Source organism: Leuresthes tenuis, unplaced genomic scaffold (genome assembly GCF_036924035.1).
Source record: "Leuresthes tenuis unplaced genomic scaffold, fLeuTen1.0.hap1 SCAF_7, whole genome shotgun sequence".
Lineage (NCBI taxonomy): Eukaryota > Metazoa > Chordata > Actinopteri > Atheriniformes > Atherinopsidae > Leuresthes > Leuresthes tenuis.
Genome location: NW_027325361.1, coordinates 6,587,988 through 6,611,655, shown reverse-complemented (window position 1 = coordinate 6,611,655; position 23,668 = coordinate 6,587,988). Strand labels below are relative to the sequence as shown.

At 37.0% G+C, this 23,668-nt stretch overlaps 2 protein-coding genes across 2 annotated transcripts in view; one reads left to right on the top strand and one right to left on the bottom strand.

Annotated features, from left to right (window-relative positions):
* cp (ceruloplasmin) overlaps positions 1–23,668 on the bottom strand; it is a 442,499-nt gene that overhangs the window by 305,378 nt on the left and 113,453 nt on the right. The window lies entirely within an intron of this gene.
* LOC140311609 (contactin-associated protein-like 4) overlaps positions 1–23,668 on the top strand; it is a 99,437-nt gene that overhangs the window by 17,184 nt on the left and 58,585 nt on the right. Inside the window, exons 3-4 of the mRNA XM_072389015.1 lie at positions 18,458–18,651; positions 22,985–23,132. Coding sequence (XP_072245116.1) covers positions 18,458–18,651; positions 22,985–23,132 — 342 coding nt within the window. The remainder of the gene's footprint in view (positions 1–18,457; positions 18,652–22,984; positions 23,133–23,668) is intronic.

The following is a 23,668-nucleotide window of genomic DNA, read 5'->3' as shown; positions in this document are numbered from 1 at the left end:
TCAAGCTGCATGGTTATCACTCTTCTTTACCCTTTTTCCTCAAAGCATTGCCCTTTTACATTTTTCACAGTGTTTGAAAGCATGAACAGTGGAGAGTTGGGAACAAGGCAATCCATAAAATTTTTTATGGCACTTTAAACTCTATGCGCTTGGTCAGTTGTTGACAGCAACTTTCAAGAAGCACCTTCAGGCAAGTATAATGGTCAGAACTGACTAAGGAAAAAGCAGTATAGCTTGACTGAATATCAGCCTTTGTCATACGGTGTTTTCTGCTCCACAGATTGCATTTGTGCATTTTCTCAAGGTTCATGAGAGATTTTGAGTCTCTCTCCAAGACACTGAGCCCAATTCATCAAAGGCATAACTGAGCTAGATTAAAAAAATCTGAGAAATATCTCGATGATGGCTGTAAGGACATTAAGGCTAATATGTAAGTAGATATGTACAGTCATGAAAAAGAAACTACATCTTCATGCCATAATAAGGTTTTACAGATCAGATTGGAACACAATAAAAGATTCTCCTAATCAGGTCTGAAATTTAGGAAATGCAAGTTTAGACATCTTACAGCAAGCTATTATTTATAAAAAAAAATCAGAAGCAGTTTTGTGGGAAAACTAATAAGATCATACTGCTTCCATACAAATCAAGATGATTTCCAAATACTTTGAATACCTTTACTCAGTCGTGAGAAATATCATACACAAGCAGAAAAATTCAAAATGCCAATCTTCCCATCAGTGGATGTTCCAGCAAGTTCATCTCAAGGTCAGACAGTGCAATGCTCAGAAAATTTGCAAAAAACATTTGGACAGAAGATCAAAGTTGAGGTTTTTGGCCATAATGGACAGTGCCAGATTCGATGAAAAACAAACACAGCGTAGTGGTGGGGAGCTGATGACTTGAGCTTGTTTTGTAGCCACAGGACCTGGATACCTTGAAGTCAATGAGTTCTCAATGAACTCCTGTGTACACCAAGCTATCTGTTGTAGAATGAGACTGTTTGTCAGCTAAAAGAAATTGGTTGAAATTGGATAATGCAATACAGCAAAGATCCCAATCAAAACAACAAATCTGCAACAGAAAGGCTGAAGAAGGAAAGAATCAAGGAGTTGCAATGGCCCAATCAGCTGGAGTGAAATGCTGTGGTGTGACCTAAAAAGAGCAGTGCATAAACAAATGCCCACAACTCTCAACTAACTGAAGCAATGTTGTAAAGAAGAGTGGGCCAAACTTTCTCAGCAACGATGTGAGACTGATGACTTCATAACCTGAAAGGTACTTCAATTATTTGCTGCTAACTGAAGTTTTGCAGGCCTGAGTCATGAGGTGTAATTACTGCAGTGTTTCACGCTCTGCTTCTGCATTTCAGATTAGTTTTTGTTCAATAAATATCAGGACAGTGAAATATGTTATTTGTAGTTGTTCATCGAGCTTTATTTATCTAATTTGATCACCAGACCAAATGACCATATTAACTTTTCTTATTTTGTCCGGATACATAAAGCTTAGAATTGAAAGAGGGTGTACTTTTTTTAACATGAGTAGGTAGAGAGACAAATAAAGGCACTACCGCCAATTAAGTGTTGCATAAAGAAATACTTAGGAATTATTTTAGACCAGTAAATCAAAAACTGTACTTCATCTCAAAAGAGGCATAAAATTGAGTCGTGATTCACCAACGGCAGTAAAAATTAAGAGACTTCTCTATAGGATGCCGATTCAGATTTTGTGAAGAGCTCTCATGGCTTGTTTTGCATCTTCTGTGAGGTACCATTTTGCAAGCTTTCAATTTTTACTGCTCTCTATGGCTGCCTGTTGTCCCAGAGCAGACAATCATCAGGGACTTTGGGTTTTCTTTCAGTCCCACAAAAAAAAAAAATCAGACAACATGGAGAGAGGATGACCCAGCAGAATGTTTTACCTGTGTAAGTTTTATTGTAAAAGAAAATGTCACAGTTTCATTGTTAACAAATGCAGACTATTAATTTGGTGGATAAATTACTGAATGGATCAATTTCTACCAGTCCCAGCAGAGTATGCCCAAAATAATGATAACACTCCATGCAGGTTTGGACAAACCTGGTAAAATGTTTCTACATTTATAGAAATCTTAACTTTTGTTATACATTGTCCCTAATTTAGGCATGAATGAACTAATGAATAAACTTATTTAGTTTAAATCCTTGATTTGTTGACTTTTCAGTGACACAAGCATTATGTGTCAAATTAATGTTCTGCAATGACTGATAGTGTATAGACGGTCCCCAGTTCATGCAGGCACTTTGCTTAACACAGGCACAGCCTATCTGATTCAGTTCTTATGATGAATACAATACATATGTGAGACTAAATGTGCCTTGTTGGAAACCAAAGGTTGATGTTCATTCATCCATGTTAGAGTGGGAGAAAAAATATATAAAACAGACACAACTTTGTAAAAGAGATCTAAATCATTCCATAAAAGCGGTTGTGTGGTGAGTTGTCTTAATCTTCCTAACTTGGACTCAACATGTACAATGTTTAGCTTCTGTTGACAGGTTTCCCTTCACTGAAGCTTTTGAAAAAACCTATAAAAAAACGTGAAGCATACATGTTCCTACTGACTGGTTTAAAGCAAGTAACCTTGACTTTGAACTTTCACTGAAGGGCGATAGTTTTTAGTGGAAGTAGCTCTCCTAACAAACAAACCTCAATGAAATAAACACCTACAACTGCTGTCAACTTCCTCGAAAGACAAATATAAACAGTTCTTTCTTCTTCTTCAAATTACTTTAAAATGTGGGTTATTACTTCTGGAAAATTTGCAGTTAGTCACTGCCATGCTGATCAGTTAATTCATCGTCATTTACCTCAGACCAGAAACAGCAGGCGAGTCACGTCATGTATACCTTTGCCAGTTCTAATGTGAATTAGAAAATTGTTTCTCTTCCACCGCAGTATATTGAGTCGTCCTCGAAAACAGGAAAAAACCCTTAAAATTGTGTTAACATTTTTCTGTGCTTTAGTGGAAATATTTTAGCAGTTTACCTTTGATTTGTAACAATCCTAAACTTTTTGTGTTTTAGTCACATTTCCTTATTTTACTGAAAATTATCAAAATATTGTACTAGTCTTTTTATTACAATGTTTAAAAGAACGTTTCACTTTAACATCGTGCCTTTTGGAGATCACTCCATCGTCTATTCAATTAACTTTTTGTAAAACAGAAACATCGTCACATCTGTACATTCTATTTCACTCTGATGCCAGGTTTTCAGGATTTTGACCTCATTAAATCATCACCGACTCCCTCTTGTCAGGAAACAGGGTCAGTGAAAAGTGAAAGCCATTTAAAGTTTCATATTCAAAATGAAATAGCTATCTTTCAGACATGAAGCAGACAGTTATGATGTAGAGGTTACAGAACCCCTATATGCTTCTTCTGCCCTCAATGCTGCCATTTAGTTTTATCCTGACTGCTCAGCCCATATGGGGACTGGTACTGTTTGGATTGTTCACACGTGGTGGTCTGTTAATAATGCTTCAAAGCGCTTCCTCCACTCCCAGTGCTGTGTCTCATTGTATATGCCCTGTTTGGCATCATGCAGAATATAGCCAATAGGAATAGGAGAAGTGACTGCCATGCACTTGTGTAAAGTAAATGATTAATTAAACCTGGAAGTGGCCGAGCAATGAAAAATGCTCTTCTTTTCACCCTGTTGAAGTCCATAAAGATTGGATGTGGGCAGCTCTTATCATCAAGTAATTTTTCACACTATATAACATTTCTGAATTCATCTTAAAATGAATTCAGTTTATTTATTTGTTAAATTATTTGTTTCCACACTGGGAGCTTCTCTTGGTCCACTGACGGCTGTCCTGTGGACTGCTCTGGCCCAGGTGGCTGGAGGGCTCTGCACTTTGGTATGGGGCCTCTTGTCTGCCCGGGTCGGGGCTGTTTCTGTGGCGGCGCTCCCTGTCGTCGTGGGACGGGAGTCCTCTAAGCGTGGTCAGCCCCCAGGGGTGACTTTTTCCTTGCCTTAGGTCTCAGTGCCCAGCCATGTCTCTCTCAAATAGGTGTAGTGGGTCTGAGCTTGTGTGTTTGTGTTTGCATGTGTGTGTGTGTGTGTCTGTATGTCTCTGTGTCTCTCTGGGTATTTATGGGGGTGGGAGCGTTGCTATGTTTTATCATTGTTGTTTTTTTAGCCACTTTGTGCTGCTTTTAAAGTATGAAAGGTGCCATAGAAATACAATTTGATTTGATTTGACTGATTGTTTACACAGTTGCATGTCACAGTTTACTTAATCGCATTATAATAACTATTTCAACTGAGCTGGCATGCAAATTACTTTTATTAATGATCCTTGTAAATCTTCTACAATATATCGTGTGTCTGTGCATAACAGAATTTGTTGGACACAATTAGGGAAAGGCAGACAATCGCCTATATGTGGTATATGTGATAGTGTATAAAAACCAGAAACTCAAAGAAATTTTTTGCAGCAGAATCTTTACCCATTTACTGAGTAATCATTGGGAAAAAAGCCTTGGGGAGAAAAGTAAGCAAGAAGACACCTATGATGATATTCTTTTGTGGAAATGAGAGAACCTACTGATCAACAACCATCAGTTCGATAAATTAACTTTCTCAGATCATAAGAAACAAAATCATCTGATCTGATTAAAAATAACTGGATTATTCCTTAGTATCAAGTTTCCTCCATGCATGATTTATCAACTCAATAATCCCATCCCTACTGTCAAACCTATTGATGGCAACATCCATCTGTGGTGGTCTTTTTATGCAAAAGGTACTATAAGACAAGTCAGGATAGAGATAAAGATTAAGAGAAATATAGAAAGGTATCGCAAAGATTTACATTTCCAGAGACAAACAACCCAAGGCATATCTCAAAGAAAACACTACAGTGACTTTGGGGAACTCCTTGAAAGCCCTAAAATTTCTCAGCCAGAGTCTGGACCAATACTGAAAGGAGCATCACTGATATGCCAATAAAAATGGGAGGTATCTTTGAAGGAAAGGTGAGCCAGGTTTGGAGGATCTTTTCTAAAAAGAACAGGTTTGGAAGCTTTGAACAAGAATCCCTGAAGAGAATGAATAGTTTTAAAAAAATCTCATTGTCCTTATCATCAGTGTTTTTTTCCCAACAAATACTGGACATCCAGAGCTGCTACAGAGGGTTCCAGTGATCAAGATGTTGATGAATTATCAAAACACTTCAATGTATTTTTGGTTTGTCATTGTGAAATAATGCATGCAGATTGAAAATAATAAGGTAAAAAAGTTGAAAAAATGCAAAAACCTTCCGTAAGAACTTACATCTTAAACTGTACTGTGTTAAGAAGGAATAAGACCACCATAAGGGGAGCAATATATAGTATAACAACCTTATCCAAAGGCTCAGCCACTTCACCAGTGGAAGCATTTAATTAATTACACATTAGTTTCACCAGAAATACAGCACAGAAAATACAACATAAAAATGTTCATTAAAAACTACAGAAGCTAAAGTTTGATTATCTCTGTCCTGTCTCTCAGATTCAGTTTTTAATTAAGATAACATATATTACAACAACTGAGGTTACTTCTACCGCCTATGGCAGCTGAAAAACTGATATCAAGGTAGTATATTGTGTACCCTTCAAATTTAAAATAATGAGGTCAGCCATGCTGAAAATTTACTGCACTGTGAAAGCCTGTCTCTCACAGAGGTTAATGGGTTAGCTGCAGGTGCTCTTTGCTGAGTCCTCAGGGAGTTTGCTTTTTCCATTCAACATGCGGTGAGTCTGATACTGGAGTGGAATTCCAAAACAAGGTTGCAGCATTGGAAATAGTTGTTTTGCGTGTTAAAGACAAAGACTGTAAGGTCCCTGCATTCTGATTTCCTCCTGAGGAGAGTCGTTATGTCTGTGACAAAGTACATGAAAAATATGATAACAATGGAGTCTTGGCCTCTATTTAATCAATGGATATGACTTTTTCCCTTTAATTTTCCCTTTAAACTTAATTCTAACTTATGGTCAAATGTTAATGACAGCCTTTAACTTTTCTAGGCAAATGTTAATAGCTGTATTCAACATGTAAATCTGTTTTTCAGAGGGCCATACTGATAATTGGACATTCAAACCACTTCAATTATGCTTAAATAGGCTTGGAATACAATCACTCCCTTGTAATCTTTTTCTGGAAGTGCCAATTTAGATTTTAAAAGGGGTCATAACATTAGCAGGGGGTGTAGGTTTAAATTAACAGTGTGGAGAAAGCCATAGAATCTAATTGATCTTTGTGTGATGTTTATATTCCACCTCTTCATCTTCAGGTAGTAATTTAAAGACACTCTTAAATACCATATCTGATGAGATTGCACAGTGCCTCCACTTAAATCCTCTTAATCTCAGGTAGTCAGTCTCTTCACAAATTTAATTAAATGGGTAAATCTTGCCTGATGTCATTTCAAAATGTAGCTAAATGTATCTCATCTTAGCTTTCTTTTAAAATTGCTTCTGCATCTTTCTCTTAGTTTACCACCTAAAAATATCCATAATTGTCACAGTTTAGGTTTCATGTCACAGTTTGTGTTTAATCATCTTGTGTTTTCAGGTTATGTTCTTGTCTTGTTTCTCCCCTGTCACGTTCGGTTCACTCACGTCACCTGCTTCATTGTTCACAGCTGCACCTCATTCACTTATCACTCCCACAGTATTTAGTATCCTGGTTTGCTTTCAGTCATCGCAGAATCCTCACTATCCCTTCATGCTTTGCCACAGAGATAAGGCTGGTTTTGCCTCATAGCCATAGTCACGTTTCTATGTTTAGTCATAGCTTATAGTATTTATTTCATAGTCAGTTAATCATAGTCCTATTTTGTTTGTCATAGTCTTTTTTGTCCACGTTTAAGTGATTTTGAATCCGTCTCTGCCGCGCCTTTTGTTCTTGCTTTTTTTCTCCCTGTTTTGTTTGGAATAAACCTTTTTGATTTTTGGAAAAGAGCTGCATCTGGGTCCTACCTCACCACCAGTTACCAGACAATAATTGCTAATTTATGGCAGAAAGAAAACATTTATGTTGGGTCTTTCCCAATTTTTCTCCAACTAAACTATCTGTGGTCCAAATGTCTACTTTAACTGTTCAGTCACATTTATGCATATATGATAATAAGATTGTGCATATTCATGTATGGATTTTAAAATGGTTTGGAAAGACAGCAGGTAACCCCAAATGGAGAGTTGGCAAAACTGTTGTTTAAGGTTTCTTCCCAGAATTTTCAAGGTAAACATTCGAAAGCAACTTATTGATTTATGGTGGGAAAAATTCCCTCAACAGCATACAGACTTCTGCTCCCGGCACTATAGTAATGTCTTTGTGAATACCAAACATGTTCTCACCTAAATGTCTAAAATTTGATGATTTATCTGATCATACAACTTTTTTTTCAGAATTTACTTAGACGTTTTGTGTGTGGTTTTGGCTGCATTGAACGTCACGTTTTATTTTGGTACATGGATTGCAGCCCTCCTGTGATAATCACAGGAGGTCATCTGCTCATGCTGAGACTTTGATTGTGTCCTGGACTGACATTTTCAGTCACCTGAGAAGAGTCTGTTCTTCTGTTTTTCCTCACATTTCTCATACGGTCATCAGACATGTGTTGTCAACCACTTTCTGAGGCTTATTACTGATGTCTTTCTCCAACTGTAGCTCTAAATGCAGATATCACTAATCTTTAGTGCTAATATTGGAAAACCAGCCAGCACACATGAATACAAATATTTTGATGACGGCACATTCTTCTATGCCATCTTTCTCATGCAAATGCAGTTTTGGGCAGTGAAAAAAAATCTTTTTTTAAATACACCTTTCAGGTTGAAGATTTGACTGTAAAACTTGGGGTTCTGGCTTACAACATCATATTGTGTGCCACTCTTTCCTTTGTTTGGTGTCAGAATATGCACCAGTCACCCCTTTGTACATGGCAATGGTGGTCCTAGCCAAGACATTCCGGTGCTAACCTTCTGAACAGGGCTTGTTTGCACATAAATGTAGTTACCTGCTTACTATAAATATCAGAATGTGATATGGACGACACTGCTACATAAAAACTAAACTTGGAACCCAATGCCAATATTTCTTTTCTTTTTCTTTTATGAGCTGCTTTGCTTGTAAGTTTCAGTTGTTATTTTTTTTGTTAAGGTCACTGAATGTGACAGAAAGAGGTAACGCCACACTTTTAGAAATGACTGTTATTGTGTATTTGGTATCTTGTTCCAAGAATGAACCTTCTTTCAAGTATTTCAATTTTAATCGAAAAACAAAGTCAACAGAGAATGTGCTGCATTTATTTAATATCCTATAGAGCAGGATTTGACCATGGAGAAATAATAATGCATTCTACACTTACTACATGGCAAACATGTTATCATATTATTTTATTTAGGCAATCAGTGGAGGAGGGAAATTATTTTGGGCAATCATGAAAATTTAAATCAAATACTGTCCTCCAGCTTAGTTTGGGTCTCCAGCAACTCCAAATGAAAATATCTAGAACTTCAACTAAATATTCCAGGATATTAAGGAGCTAATTTCTAACTATAAAGGTCTACGTTTGTAGTCAGAGTAGGTAGTGCTCAGTAGGTTTTTAGAGCTTTTTGGCTGCTGCTGCAGTAAAACCTGAGAATGAGCAACCAACAATAGTGTGACCAAAATATTTACTTAAAATGTTCTTGAACGATAAGACAGGTTTTTTGTTTTGTTTTGTTTTCCTATTCTACTAAGGGTTTTAGATGTATAAAAGGCTCTATAAGGGTGGTGGGAAAGCATTGTCTTCTGCACGAGTGTGATGACATATTGCCGTTGTATGAAATTGCAGCTCACTTGCTTCTTAATGTCTTTGCAAACCTCACAGATTTTTAGAAACCTGCTTCTAGTCTGAGTCCAAATATGCAGCCCTTTGCCTTTGAAAAGAAGCATACAACTTCATGAGATGGTCTTAATTTCATTCTTTTGCAGTCAGATGCCAAGGCTGGATTTATTCTATCTGTTTTTAAGGTCCTGATAACAGACTGACTGCAGCTGTGACCTGCCATTTTTAGCTATTTACTAGATTGTTAATATATCTATTTTCCGGAGTGCTGAGTCACATTTAGTATATAACCGCATATTGTCTCTCAGGTTTTCAGAAAATCAGTTTTAGCTCTACCTGGAGTATATTTGAACTATATAAGATGTCCCAGTCAAATCTACTAAGAAACTTTTTAAATTTCCCCCAAGCTCACACAGATGCAATTTCAAATCTTGCCCTGATATTGGTGCCATATCTTTCTGCCTGGCTATCTGTGACTTATTGCATTCTTGTAGATCTGTTGACTTTGGAGGAGTTTTTTTTTTTTTTCACTTGTAATGCGTTGTATCCTTTTCCCATCAGTCCTGTTTTTGTCTTCATGTCCCCTTTGGTGTCTTCCCCTTTTGTTCACCTGACACTAGGTGGAAAAACTTTTCACCTTAGCTAACGAAACACTATATAGGTGGTACACGCATCTACTACTCCTGGTGGATCCACATTGTCCTGACAAATGTTGCATCACCTATTATATACACCTGCACTGACTGACTCCAAAGTGGTGGAATTTGTAGAATAGTGAGGACAGAATAATGTGTTGAAGGCTCTATAAATGTCCTATTTTCAGAGAGAAAACTGAAGTGAATTTGTAAAGTGGATAGAACTCTGTCTGTTTCAGGAGGGACTGGTTTATTGTGTCTGACATTTGTTCTATTTGTTGTTGAAGTCTGATGTTGTTGCGGTTTGTTGCAGAGCACCAACTCCAACATACGCATTGTGTGTATTTTAGAGATACCACCAAACAGCAGCATTTTACACCCTGGAAATGAGAACAGGGTAAAAAAAAAAGGCTATTTTTGAAGACTAAACTGTCATTGTATGTAGTAGAAACATTCGAACGTACAAACGTTGTACACTTACATTCTAACTAGGTAGAGTTTAACTTATGAAGAGCTGCTGCAGACAGCTCAGGATGAGCATGAGCTCTTAGTCTTGTATCTATTTCAAAGCATCTCATACGAATTACTACTTTCACAGCTTCGCAGTGTTGCAGAAGTCTTTTAATGCATTCAGCTGAGAAATGTCAGATATTTAACTGAACTGAGAACAAGCTGTTTGTTAATGTAGAATAAGTTGGCTGTGTCAGTTTTATAGCTTTAATGCTAATATCTGGAGATGTGTTAAGGTCTTATCACAGTTTCATGTCAATCTTTACACATTTTTTTGTGATTAACTACAGTCCTGACAAGGTGTCTTTGGTTAAAACATGGCAACCATTTTTATTTCTCCTAATTTGCTGCGCATAGGGGTTTAAACTGTTTAAATGAGCCTTAGATGGAAGAGTTCCTGACTTGCATGACTGTTCCAGGTATAGGATTTAGTTTCTTAAAAATACTCAGTTTCTGATGGGCACAAACTCACTTCTCAGGGAAATTAAGTTTCTGTTCCATCTTGCCATAAGAAGTCATAATCCATCGCTGACACTGTGTGTCCTTGGCCTGTGTCCTAGCTCTGAGCCAGGAGGAGGCATCCAAAATAACATCCCCTTTGATGCTTTAATGTTGGCCCAAATAAATCGATGTATGATTAGCAGCAATGACACATATTTACTTATTTGAAGAAATGCACTCAATTTTGGAAAACTGGAGAACTTGAGGAAAAGTAAACTAAGTGCACCCTCAGTGGAATATGGGCAGGTCTGACCTTGTAGATTAACACATTTTTCAAGTGTTTAAATATTCTGCACACAATACAACATATTTTCTAGCTTTATTTTAACATTTGTCTGCAGTAAGCAACCATGTTCTGATTAATGCTGCTAATTTTAGCTACATTTTCTTTTACATACTTGCACATATTTGTAAAATATGCTCTTGAGTGTCAGATTCTGTGTTTTTCTGTTTAGTCTCCAGATCCCAGTTAGTTTAGCCTTGCCATTTCCTCACCTTTCCTCAGTTCCCTCCTGCCATTCATCTGCTCCACTCCCTTCACCTGTGTTAATTATCTTCAGCTGTACCTTCTCATTAATCACTCTCCCCACAGTATTTAGTCTCCCAGTTCTTGTCATTCATTGTCAGATCCTCCAATGGTTTTTCCCGGGTGTCTGGGTCATGTAATGTACAGTCTGATTTTTTTTTTTTGTTATTTTCTTTAGGTGTTTATTATATTTCTTCTGTTTTAGTTTTTTTGGTATTTCCAGCTTGCCTGTGATTTTCATTTCTATTATAAATAAACTGTTTAAGTTACTTCCTGGCTCCAGCTCCCTGTCTGCACCTTCCTCACCTCCACCTCCAAACCATGTCATTAAGCTCATGGTTTAGCAGAATTGTTGCAAAGAATATCATCCAAAATCCTTAAAAAAGAAAATTTTCTTTATTTTTAATTATTGTCTTGTATCAGATTAACCTGGTTGTGTATCATGCTGCAGTACTTTTTTTATTCCACCTTGTTGTGTTTGAAATGTGAAATATAAAAAAAGCTGCTTTACCACCAAGCATAGACAACTGTTAGGTATTAAAATCTGACATTTACTTTCTGATGACATGCATATTTTTTCTTGAGGTTTCTTGTTTTGCTTTGAGATTACTGTTAAGCAGAGCTCTTGAGTGACTGTCTAAACATTAAAGGACTTTTTGTACTTTACAGATTAAACAAAGGATCTGCAGAATGTCTGTCTTCTATAGAGTATTATACAACTCAACAGTGTTTGGCTCGTGTTGCTCAGTGATTAAAATGCATATTTTATCTAAACAGCTAAAAAGGATTTTATTTAGTCACAACCAAAGTTAATGTCCTCTATCAGTCTTAAAAAATATCCATTTCTATTTCATAACATTCCAAATAAATGGATAGAATAAAATTCATCTGACCATTTAATGTTTTACTGTGAGGCTGAGTTGAACTGTTCAGAATGAGTACACATACTGTTTCACCCCCAGTAGATAAGAAACTGTTACATTACAGGTTTTCTATGCTATACAGAACCTATGCTTCTTTTACACTGTTCAACAAAACCCACTAACATCTGGCTTTTGAGTGCAACATCCATCCATTTTCTATTCCCGCTTAATTCAGATTAGGATTCGACTGGGTTGTGGGGGGGCCGGAGCCTATACCAGCTGTCATTGGGCGAGAGGCAGAGTACACCCTGGACAGGTCGCCAGTTCATCACAGGGCCACATAGAGACAAACGACACACAACCATCCACGCTCACACTTGCTCCTAGGGACAAGGTAGAGTAACCAATGAACCCAACATGCATGTTTTTGAGTGGTGGGAGGAAGCTGGAGTACCCGTAGAGAACCCACACATATATGGGGAGAACATGCAGACTCCACACAGAAAGGCCCAAGCCAGGACCTGGAGCGGAGTGCAACATGAAAGTGTTTATTGATTGATTTAATTTAATTTCAGTCCTGTGTAAAATGACTCAATGATAGTTGTAGGTTTTAGCAGCTCTCATCAGTATCCGTGGAAACCCAACTCCTGGGTGCACACACTAATTTTCACTGATGACCCTGTGGTCGCAGCTCACATTTTCTTTACAGAAACCCATGTTAGCTGACTGTACTGTCTTACGTGGGCTCTTAAAACTGACATCTCGTGGACAAAAAGAGATGAAATTGATCAGTTCTACTGTCAGCGAGACCGCAGGCAGCACACTCCCTTCCACTGTGGGGAGTTTGTATAAAGAATAATAAACTAGCCCAATCACTGTATCTCAGAGAATTGTGTTAATCAGAAATTGTGGTCCAACACAGCATGCATGAAACAGTGTAACTGCATCATTTTATATATTGTGTTGCCAAAGAGGCTTTTGTGTTCAGTTTAAACAAAAGGGCTTTAAAAAGGCAAGCTTTTACTAAATATCATTTGGAAAATTTTGATTTAAAGATTTGAAGAAATAGTACACCCAGATTCAGATTAGGACTGATGATCCTCTAACCAACTTTTACAACGTCAGACCAACTGCCTCTCAATCCCATCTTGATGAGTTAATTTGTTGTGGTAATGTGATAATTTAAATCTCTACCAGAGAGGATTTGCAATGTTCTTGACCTGTTTTTAACCTCAATTACTTTTCAGAGTGGTGAAAAAGCTTTGGTGTCATTACAGACAGCTAAGGAGAGAAAACAATTTTTTTTATTGCTTTAGGGCTGACCAACAGTCATTGAAAAAAGCCTTTGTTGTGTTGATAAAACAACTAGTATATGGATAACATCCTGGATACAGTGAACACATTTCCATGTTTGCATTCTCTTCTCATCCTTTATGGATCTGTTTCTTCTCAGTTTAACAAGCAGTGTTATCAGTCATTTTTTCTCCTATTTCCTCCTCTGCAGTCCTGTAGATGTCAGTTTATCTCCTTTTTTGTCAGTCCTTCACTCCTTTTCTTTCCTTTGTCTGTGTCCTTTGCCTCTTACCTCTCCAGTTCAGCTGTAATAAGTAAAGGTCAGTGTGTCTGCTCTCTTCAGTTGTGTTGTCAGTGTCCCTGTTTGTTTCTGAGGTACTTATTAGCTCTGGCCTTGAGCTTCTGTCATAATGAGCAGAAAGCTCAGCAGGAGGAGAAGAAACTGCCTCAAACTTAATCAAACCCAAAGGACTTCGGTTTTTTATGTCTTGGTGTGTTGTTTTATTGAGAAATTATTAGAAATGATTGTTTTCATTAATATTATAGCACTTTGCTCAAAAACATGAAAGCAAGAAAAAGCTTTCAAAACAGTAAAACATCAGTGGAATTTCTTGGCAGCCTTACTTTAAATATGATTGTAGCCAACCCAGGAACGATTAAAACATTGACCTTTTACATTTCTGGAGACCACCGATACATGTTCCCTCAACAAGAAACCTGCACAAACATGTGCCTCAACCTTCAAAGGCTGTGCCTCAGCAAAGATATTATAGGGTCGTAGGTGAAGAAGTTTGTTTGTTTGAAACATCTGCACTTCCAGATGCTGTTTGAGAATTTTTTTTTCCCTTTCAGACATTTTGAGTTGACACAGTTGTTAGTCCTTGGTTAGAGCATTTATTTTTTAAATCTTTTTATTGATTTTTGTGGATAATTTGCAATGAAATGCAGAATTTCAGGAAGTTTTTATGTTCTTCCAGAACTCTAACATGGCCGTGTTTTACCATGGACAATCGGCTGCTACAACATCTTTTGAGCCATGGGCTGAACTCAACCTGCTTTGAAGTAGTTTATGCTCAGAGTTTTGTATTGATTTCTCTGAAAAAGCATCATCATTTCATTAATTCTCGTCCTGATGATATGTCAGACAGGGAACTGAGATTGAAACATTTAAATGTCTTTCGGGAGAATAATTGAAAATTGATGCCTGAAAATTGAAAACTCATAAGTGACACTGAAAATATTTCCAATTTGTGAAATGTCTAACATATATTTGAAAATCAATAATTTCCCTGACATCTTCAAAGTCAACCAGTCTTCCACATTTAGATGTTGATTAAATGTTGGCATTTCCAAATTCAACTGCAATACAATGTTGATTCAGTGACATCTATACAAGATTTAATATCGTAAACATCTGACCAACATGGAGTTTAATCTTAACTAAGAAATCTGCTCATTTGAACACAATTCAATGCTGAATTAACTTGCAGATTCTTAACTGAAGGAATTGATTGAGTATTCAAACCTCTTGACCCCTACATTGAGCCACCAAAGAAGCTTTGTAGTTAAAGTAAAACAAGGAGTTGATTGTGTATTAAGTTATGGGAATGGGAACCATGCTGTCAGTTGTTAATGCAGAATGAGCTACACGTTTTTGTTTCTTATCTTGTTTTGCGAAAAAGTTTGTAATTGTAAAGAATTTTACAGTATTTTAATGTTGTTATGCATTTTCTCTGCCATTTATATGCAAATGTTTCCTCTCTAAAAGCCCATGAATATTATTCATCCAAGTATAAAATTCAGTAAAAATATCTCAGAATTATAAATCAGTCCCACACTTATTGTTTTCTCTGTCCTAATTTTCTAAATATAAGCAGGACCTTTGTACTTTCACAAGTTTTTAAGTTATTTTTCAACTAACTCCATCACTGTACTTACAGTTATGGAATAACACCATAAAATGCAATTACATAAGAGACATAAATAAACTGTCACTACTATTTCTGATTGTCCCCAAATGTTTATTTTATTCAGCATATTTTTGTCATTTCACATGAACAATGTCAGACTACACTGAGGTGTGGAAGGACTTGAGTGAAGTTCAGAGTCGGTTGTATTACGGCAAACAGGCTTTATGATAGATAGAATGCAATGTGAGTACAGAATGTGTCCATTGTGTTTGTGTGTCAGGCTGTTTGTAGTATTGATTAGTATAGTCCTTATGTCAGCATGACATCACCTTGACAAGACAATCTCAAGTCCTCTTAGGTTGACTGTTTTGTTATGCGAGCATGTGTGCACTCTGTGGGACAGAACTCCCTCCATCTGACATTATGGTTTTTGCTTTGCCTTGACTCAGCATATTTTTTTAATTAAACATCCATACAGACACACAAACACGCACAAACACTTATTTGTGTTGGGAATATCAGCAGCATCCAAGGTAGGAATGAAATTGCAGCTAGGTAAGTTTTGGGAATGTCACTGCAAAGGTTAGCGACTGTATTAAGGCAGAACTCTTTGTGTCTTTATGGCTCAATTCACCTCTCCTCTGTCAATCAGCAACCCGCTAATCTTGTGCAACAGGGTCAGTTATAGCACAATGCTGTGTATAGCCTAAAGGTTGTATTTGGCATGTTTCCTATTTTCAGTTGCAATTCTTTTTGAGGTTAATTCAAAACCAAGACCTTTCAATGTTCAAATCCAGCTATTTAGATACTTGTAATTTGTTACTTTTTGCAGAGCCATCGATTTTAAATACCCTACCAACATTTCAGCTTTTAAAGGGATGCACATGCCAAAAGACTGAATTAAAAACTGCAGCTCGGGACATAGCCTGGGAATGTGCAAGGTGATATACAAATGTGCCTATCCTGAAATTTCCCGAAGTTTATCGATAACTACCTTTATTCAAGGGTTTATAAACAGCCACATGAAACTGAAATAACATAATATTTCCTTTGGTTTTTCAGTGTTAGGAAATGGCTGACTTACAGACAGAAGATTTGTTTTTAGAGCTTAAAAGGGAAATAGACATATTTTTGTTTATGCTCTTGTATCCATTAAATGGTTATTATCTAAGTTTTGGGTGAATTATTGAAACTATCAATAGTGTTATACTATAATTATTGACAACAAAATCAATAGTGACAACTGAATTGTTTATCACACTATTTGTCTAACAAATTGTCAAATCTTGTAAATTAGTTAGGATAAAAGCTAAATCAATGTAATGCAACCAAAAGTGCGAAGACCTATTTTAAACACAAGCTTATCCACTTCTCTTATCATTTCACACATATTTTCTAATGCAGTTTGTTTGCCACCTCCATTTCTATAGCAGAAGCATATTCTCAGCTCATTATCTCATTTTCATTTCATCAAAGGCATGCAGTGTTTACTGTTGTGGTCTAAGAGTTTTTTATGCTCTGGTTTTACTTTGTCATTTGGTTTCTTTTAAAATTTGCTCACGTGTATTTGGTTGTGTTTACATCGCATTCAGTTTTCAGTTCCTGATTGCCGCACATGCTCCTTGCGTGGTATTATTTCCCTTGCTATAAATTCTCCTTTGTTTAGGTTTTTCTTTGTTTGGTTCCTGTTGTAGTTTTCCATGTCAGCCTGTCTTGCATTGTTGCCTCAGTTTTGTTTCTAGTTTTGTTTCATTAATAAGCTTCTTGGTTATCCTGCCACCGCAGGATTGGTGTTGGTTTATTAAACATCTAGTCCTGATTCCTGCTTGTCTCCCACCTGCTGAGTCCTGCATTTGCAACCTCTTTCTTCTTTCTCTTTTCCACAGACTATGACAATTTACTACAAACCTCAATATTTCCCTCTTTAATCAGAACGTACAGCTGTTTGAAACCTGCAGATGTAAAATCCCTTTAAAACAATCAACTTTAAATGAGCTGAAGAAAATCTTCAATGATTTCACTGTCACAATATCTCAGTATAAAAACATATTAGCTGTGCAGGGATTTAGTTTAGAATATGCAGTGATCTTTTATCATTGATTCAATTTTTATGGAGATTGTTTAGGAAACTTTACTTATTCTCATTCCAGCTTTATTTATACAGCTAATTTCTTTGAGACATTGAGTCTCATTCTCAAAAATAGTGTTTAGATGTGCAAAACTGATGGAGAGTCATCCACACAGGCATCTCTAAATACTTGAGCTGGCAAGAATTATGCATTATACAGTATAAGCGATTTTAATGTTGGTCATTTGTAGAGATCTATTGTCACTTTGAATAATGTTGATGTAAAACATGATACATCGAGTTGATCCACTGTTAAGTGAATAGATAAAAATTATATATTTCGAGGCATGGTTTTGTTTTAAAGCATCTTTATTCTGCTGATGGAGCTACAACACTGAACTTCTCAAACTAAATAAAATATCACACAGTATTGAATTTTAATCTTGCATTCCAAAGAAGATTTCTAAAAGTTGTTTCTTTTATAAAAAAAAAAAAAAAATGACATTCTTGTTTCCAGATTCCCCAAACTAATAGTCTATTTTAATAGAAAAGTATTGGTATGAAAAACAAATAATTTTAACCTTGTTGTGTTTTTGCTTGTTTGTGAGTTAATCCCTTACATTCCTGGATGTCCTTTCCAGCAGCAGCTGTTGTCAGGACTAAAATGGAGCACAATACCCCTGAGAGACATGATCATGCTCTGCAAATCACTGTGAAAAAGACTGTTTCAGCTTGATAACTGCAATAATATCAGTGTAGAATAGTTAATTAACAAGACCTTAAATGATTTTAAAGCATATTATGCTGATTTCTGGATTGTATGGATAAACCAAGGGGCTTCATAGGCTGCAAATCATACAAAACTACGCTAACTGATTCTGAGAATAAGAAAATAGAGCTGGAGACAGATAAACATGATAGATTCCCTTTCAAAAACACCACACTATGTGTCTGCTTCAAGGGATAAATCAAAAATTTAAAGTTTCCTTTCATGGAGATTAAAATGTAATGAATCACATTTTACTTCAATGGTTTCACTCTTGAGTCTCACTATCTTTTCTGCCAGCCTCTGTATCATGCTTCCTAGCACTTATACACATATACACACACACACACACACACTCAGTCAGGTTTCCATCATTTCAGAGGACATTATGTTACCTTACATTTCCCTCTAGGTACTTACCCTTCTACTTCTTGTCTAATTCCATGTCCCAACCCATCATTAGTGAGACTGACACCAAGAGGATTCAACTTAAAACTGTTTGTCTCTGTCCCCTGTGCAGGAGCTGGAGGCTGGTCTCCTCTGCTCTCAGACAGGTACCAGTGGCTGGAGGTGGATCTCGGGAGGCGAACACAAATTACAGCTGTTGCCACGCAGGGCCGTTATGGCAGCTCTGATTGGCTTACGGCCTACCTGTTGATGTTCAGTGACACAGGACACAACTGGAGAAAGCACCGACAGGAAGACAGCTTAGGGGTAACTCCTCTGCAACTAATAAATAACCACTTTAAAACATCTGTGCAGGAACAAGGTGGGCAAAGATGTGAAAAGTCAACTACATAAATTTAAGAAATACAGTCTGGACAACAAGCAGGCACTGGTTGCCTTTTCTGAATTATTTTAATTAATCTTTATGTTTATACAGTGATATAGTATCTCTAGTGAAAAGTCACGTCACCACCAAAGTCTCAAAGCTCCCCCTTTTAGAGACCACAGATATATATGAATCTGTGGTCTTGACTCTCACCAAAGTTAAAGAGAAAACTCAACCCCCAAATAAATTCTACATTTTTTTTCATTAGTGCCATTTCTCCATCTAGAATGTTTTGGTTAGTGAAATGTGGAGATATTGGTGATGGAGAGGTCTTCCTTCAGTTGGACTGAATAAACCAATTGGCACTAGGATATAAAATACAATTGGAAACACATACAGCAATGTTTCTGTTCAGCAATCATGACCTAGTTAATCGGAGAATCCTCAATTTTATGTGCTTAATTTCAGGTTGAAACTAATTTATTTATTTTTTAATTTTTTTAACAACAATTAGCAAGTGTATCTCTGCACAGAGGAAATATGCAAACATGATCTCATAGCATTGTATATTTTTAGCGCACCATCTCTGGCACATTTTCTGTATCATTTATAAGCATTATTTAGATAGCACACCAAAAGTTTAGGTTAGGGTACAATGTTATCCATTTGCAGCAAATATTTTGCAGTAGTATCCAAAAAATACAAAATGCTTTGTAGGGACAAGCGATAAGACAAGGCTTGTATACTTCACTGTTTTATTTAACTGGGCTGAGGAAGACAGGAACATAGCATCCTTCTCAGCTGAGCTCTAACATTAAACACATAATAGTCTTTCTTTCAACACAGATGGTTTTCTGATGTAAAATGCAAATGTATAATAGTAAAAATAATGTAAGAATCACAAGTGTGATGGTTCTCTGGTCAAGGCTGCCTTTGGGTGTTTTTTCTTCTGTTCTTTGCTTTTTTTGTGCCATTAATGTCAACCTATGCTGGGTGTTGGTGCAGGTGGGGGCAATCATCTTTTGTACCAGCAACCTTATGTTAACTGTAGAGGTGGATTCATCTCAGTTCTCTGGTTTAGTTGATGTGACTGGATAGATAGTTTACAAGGTCCTCTTTGTATGTCTTGTTATTGAAGATAAGTTTACAGCTAAATAGAAGATGGTTTTCAGCAGTAGAAGACGGTACAACAGTTTATTCAATCACAAGCTTGTGTTAGCAGATTCATACTTCCGTCTGTGCAATGATATGGTACACAGATTTAGTTCAGTGGGAAATCTATTTTTTTCATCATCACAATTTTTTGGATAGTTTGATATAATTTCAGGCCAGTGGAAAATATGTATTCATTCTCATCGGATTACATTGTTTTTCACTGTAATAGTCTTAATTACGATTACCCAGGGGGTTCACTGGCTGAAGGGGGAAGCCTGCTCACCATTTCACCTTTTACTTTACTTTTACTGTGGACGGAGCAGTAAAAGGAGCCAAGGCAGGGCTCTGACAGTGGCACGGAGCTGCCGTCAGACAGTTTAACCTCTGCAGACAGGAGGCTGTTGCTGTTGTTAGAAAGAATGCCTACCAGAGAAAATGTCACAGCCTTTATTCCTGAAGCAGTGGTGTCCATCACTAGTCTCCAAGTATATTGGTGAATGAACACGAGTCAGCTTAGTCAGTGTAAGCCAGTTTTGACAGTACAAAGCTGGCTGTGACAGGCCTGTGGTGACTACTTCGCACAGTACTTCAGTTGCTTTATGTCTGTTTATGGTTCCTAATACTATATTAGCCTGATGTGGAACTTTTAAATCAAATTTGATAAGATACAAGATGTTTCAGTGTAAAGGAACTCATCCTCTGAGGGTAATCATTAAACAGGAATAAGGTGCAACATTTTCATTTTAAAAACCTGTTGATGTGACTCTCAGCATGAAAGTTGAATCCAGATTAGTTTCCAGAATGTGTTTAAAGCTTCGGGTATTTGTCAGGGCAGCTTAGTGTCTCAGGGAAGATGGAAATTTCAGTGCAAACACAACTGAATCAGTCACACGGTTTCCAACTGACTCTTACTGAAATTTCCTTCATCTCCTGGTGGAAAATTAAGTACTTAAGTACAGCTTTTTACACCTTGTTCTACATACACGTGTAGTCATATTTGAGTCATCTGGCTGGCTAATCATTTCCAACAAAATTATTCCTTCTGTTTTTGTGTCTACGTTTGGAGTGGATTTTGGAGAGAGTGTTATCTCAAGGTGCTTTACCAATACAATCTGATTCCAGCCAATTATAATCCAAGACATTATAAACCAGTTATAAGCCAATTAAATCAAATTCCATCTGTGCTATATACATATGGACATATGAAAACACAGAAACACTTGTTTCTTCTAGATAGGATCTGACAAGTGATCTACAAATTTATGAATATGTCGGGTAACTTAGCAGATGTTAACAAAACAGAACAGCTCAATACAGAGTTAATCAGCATGGAAGCTGCAACAATGATCAGAGCAGAACTAGCCATCTGTGTGTGTACCAACCACCTCATTGTCTTAGTTCCTACCTTTGTAGATGCATGTGCAAAACCACATCTGATGCACTTTGTGCGCTTATTTTTCCACTAATTTGTAAAAGTAAGGTAGGACTATGCAGCACATACATACCTTATCTCTGTGACAGTCCTTAAAACAAAATCATGACTCATCAATTCATCCTATTTATATACATTATTTTACCCTTCAGTGATTAAAATAAGACAACTATACAAAGAATATACAAAGACAAAATCTACTGTATAAGATGTTAAACCCCCTCTGAAATCTACCATAAGTCTTCATTAGGCTAGAGACAAAGATTAAGTTAAAATGTTTTGTAGACACAGGTCTTTACAAATGTTCTGGCCTTTCATCTACACACAAATGCAGTTTTATGCTCCATTATCCCCTTTGTTTACATGAGGTAGGTGGGCATATGCAGTAAAGTCCATCATCCAATCCTAAATAAAATACCTGGACAGCATTAGTTGTTCATACTGATGTGTACAAAAAATGCCTCAGTACATGTGGATGTTAGCAGCCCAAAGATGTAAAGTAGTAGATATCCAATAGGAAAGTAGATCTTCAAACTTGTCTGACAAATGGCAGCTCCTTTGTAGATATACATGAACAGAAACTCAACTACACCTCAATGCACTGTATGTAAAGTAGGAAAAAAAAAAAGCGTTACTATGGAGAAAATACATTGTCAGCCACTGTTGCTCTATAGTTCATTCTCATATCCTCTCCTCCTCTTCATCGTCTCATTCTCCCCATCTCTCTCTCCTTGGCTGAAAGCTTGTCAGAGGCTACTCATATTTCAAAAGGTGCTTGGGCGAGTAAATGAGATGCTGTTCTCCTCAGCCTTCTCAGCAGGAAACAGCCATTTGTTGAGCTTAACGCTCCACTGCCCAGCCGGCTCAGTCCTTCGAAGCATTGAAGAGAGCACTGAGATCACAATTATGCAGCAACGGGGAAGCCAATCTTACTCTCAAAGCCTCATCAGTACACATTCAGCAGACTTGAACACAGACAGGCAATGTCACACACTCTTGAATAAGGAGGAAACACGCGAGGAAAGGAAATGCCTTTATATATGTACGCATGACCATATATTTAGCTTGCTTATGTGAGTTTGTTTGTTGGTTTGGTCCTTACAGACACTAATGCAGTTGTGTCTCTGTGTGTGCCTGTCAACCAGAACGTCTCCCTGGATTTCCTCAGGCAGCTGATTGGGGAAAATGGATGCCATTAGTCTTTTTAGAGAGGTTTGGTACGGACACAGAATAGGACCAGGATTATTGATCATTGGATAAAGGGGTGGGGGCCAGAGACAACATGAGCAGATAGGATCAATGGCCTTTGTGAGCTCTAAGTTTGAAAATGCAGAGGGACTGTTTCAGGACTGAACGGGTCAAGGAGCCTTTTTCTTTATACTGACCTTGAATGAAACTGAGAAATGGTGCAGCATTTTTATCTAAAGATCTTTCAGTGGTTCTATCAGCATAGTTTGTTTTTAGTCAAGACCTGTCAGAGACTGAAGCTTTTAGCCTCTCCATAAATATTCAAAGCATTTTAAAGAGTACAGATATGTTCATTGTAACAAAGTACATTCATAGTACCCCTGATCCTGACTGAAGCACATATACCAGAAATTGTTTTTTCATCAGCTGTAATTAATTTGTTTTTCTTTCCTTCTGGTATAAAAAGAATGAAGCAAACTAAAATACTTGTGCTGTTTCAGGCTTTTCCAGGTAACAGTAACGCTGACACTGTGGTCCTGTACAAACTGAAGCAGTCAGTGATCACTCGCTATCTTCGTTTGATCCCTCTGGACTGGAACCCCACTGGGAGGATTGGACTCAGAATGGAAATTTATGGCTGCAGATATAGTAAGTATGCTGTCATCATTCAACTGCTGCTACTGTTTTTTCTCTGTTTAAACAAAACAAACAAAAAAAAGAAATCTAGCTCCTTAAAGATGTTGAGGATGCATCTGGAATTAAATTTTTCCTGTTTATTTATATGGATAGAAAACAGGCTTGTTCCCCTTCTTACCAACTGTGTACCCCCCAGAGTCTGAATCCAGGGAGTTTGAATTTGTGGTTCCACACGAGTGGAACAAACTACCAAATGCTACGAGAGCAGGAGCGTCACTCTCCTTCTTTAAACGATCTCCTTGAGAATCCTCACTTTAAAGAACAACTCTACTCCAGGTTTAGTACTGATAACTATTTTGTTATCATATTGAAGCTCGAGTATTGCTCCTTACTTGTAAGTATGATATCTTCACAAATAAGCTCAAATTAATCAATCGAGTACAATTTGAATCGAATAATAAAATATTTTTATTAAATAATGAGTGAAAATAAAACAAAAATAAACTGTTCACAATTTGAATTGTTACTGATACTTTACCATACTTTAT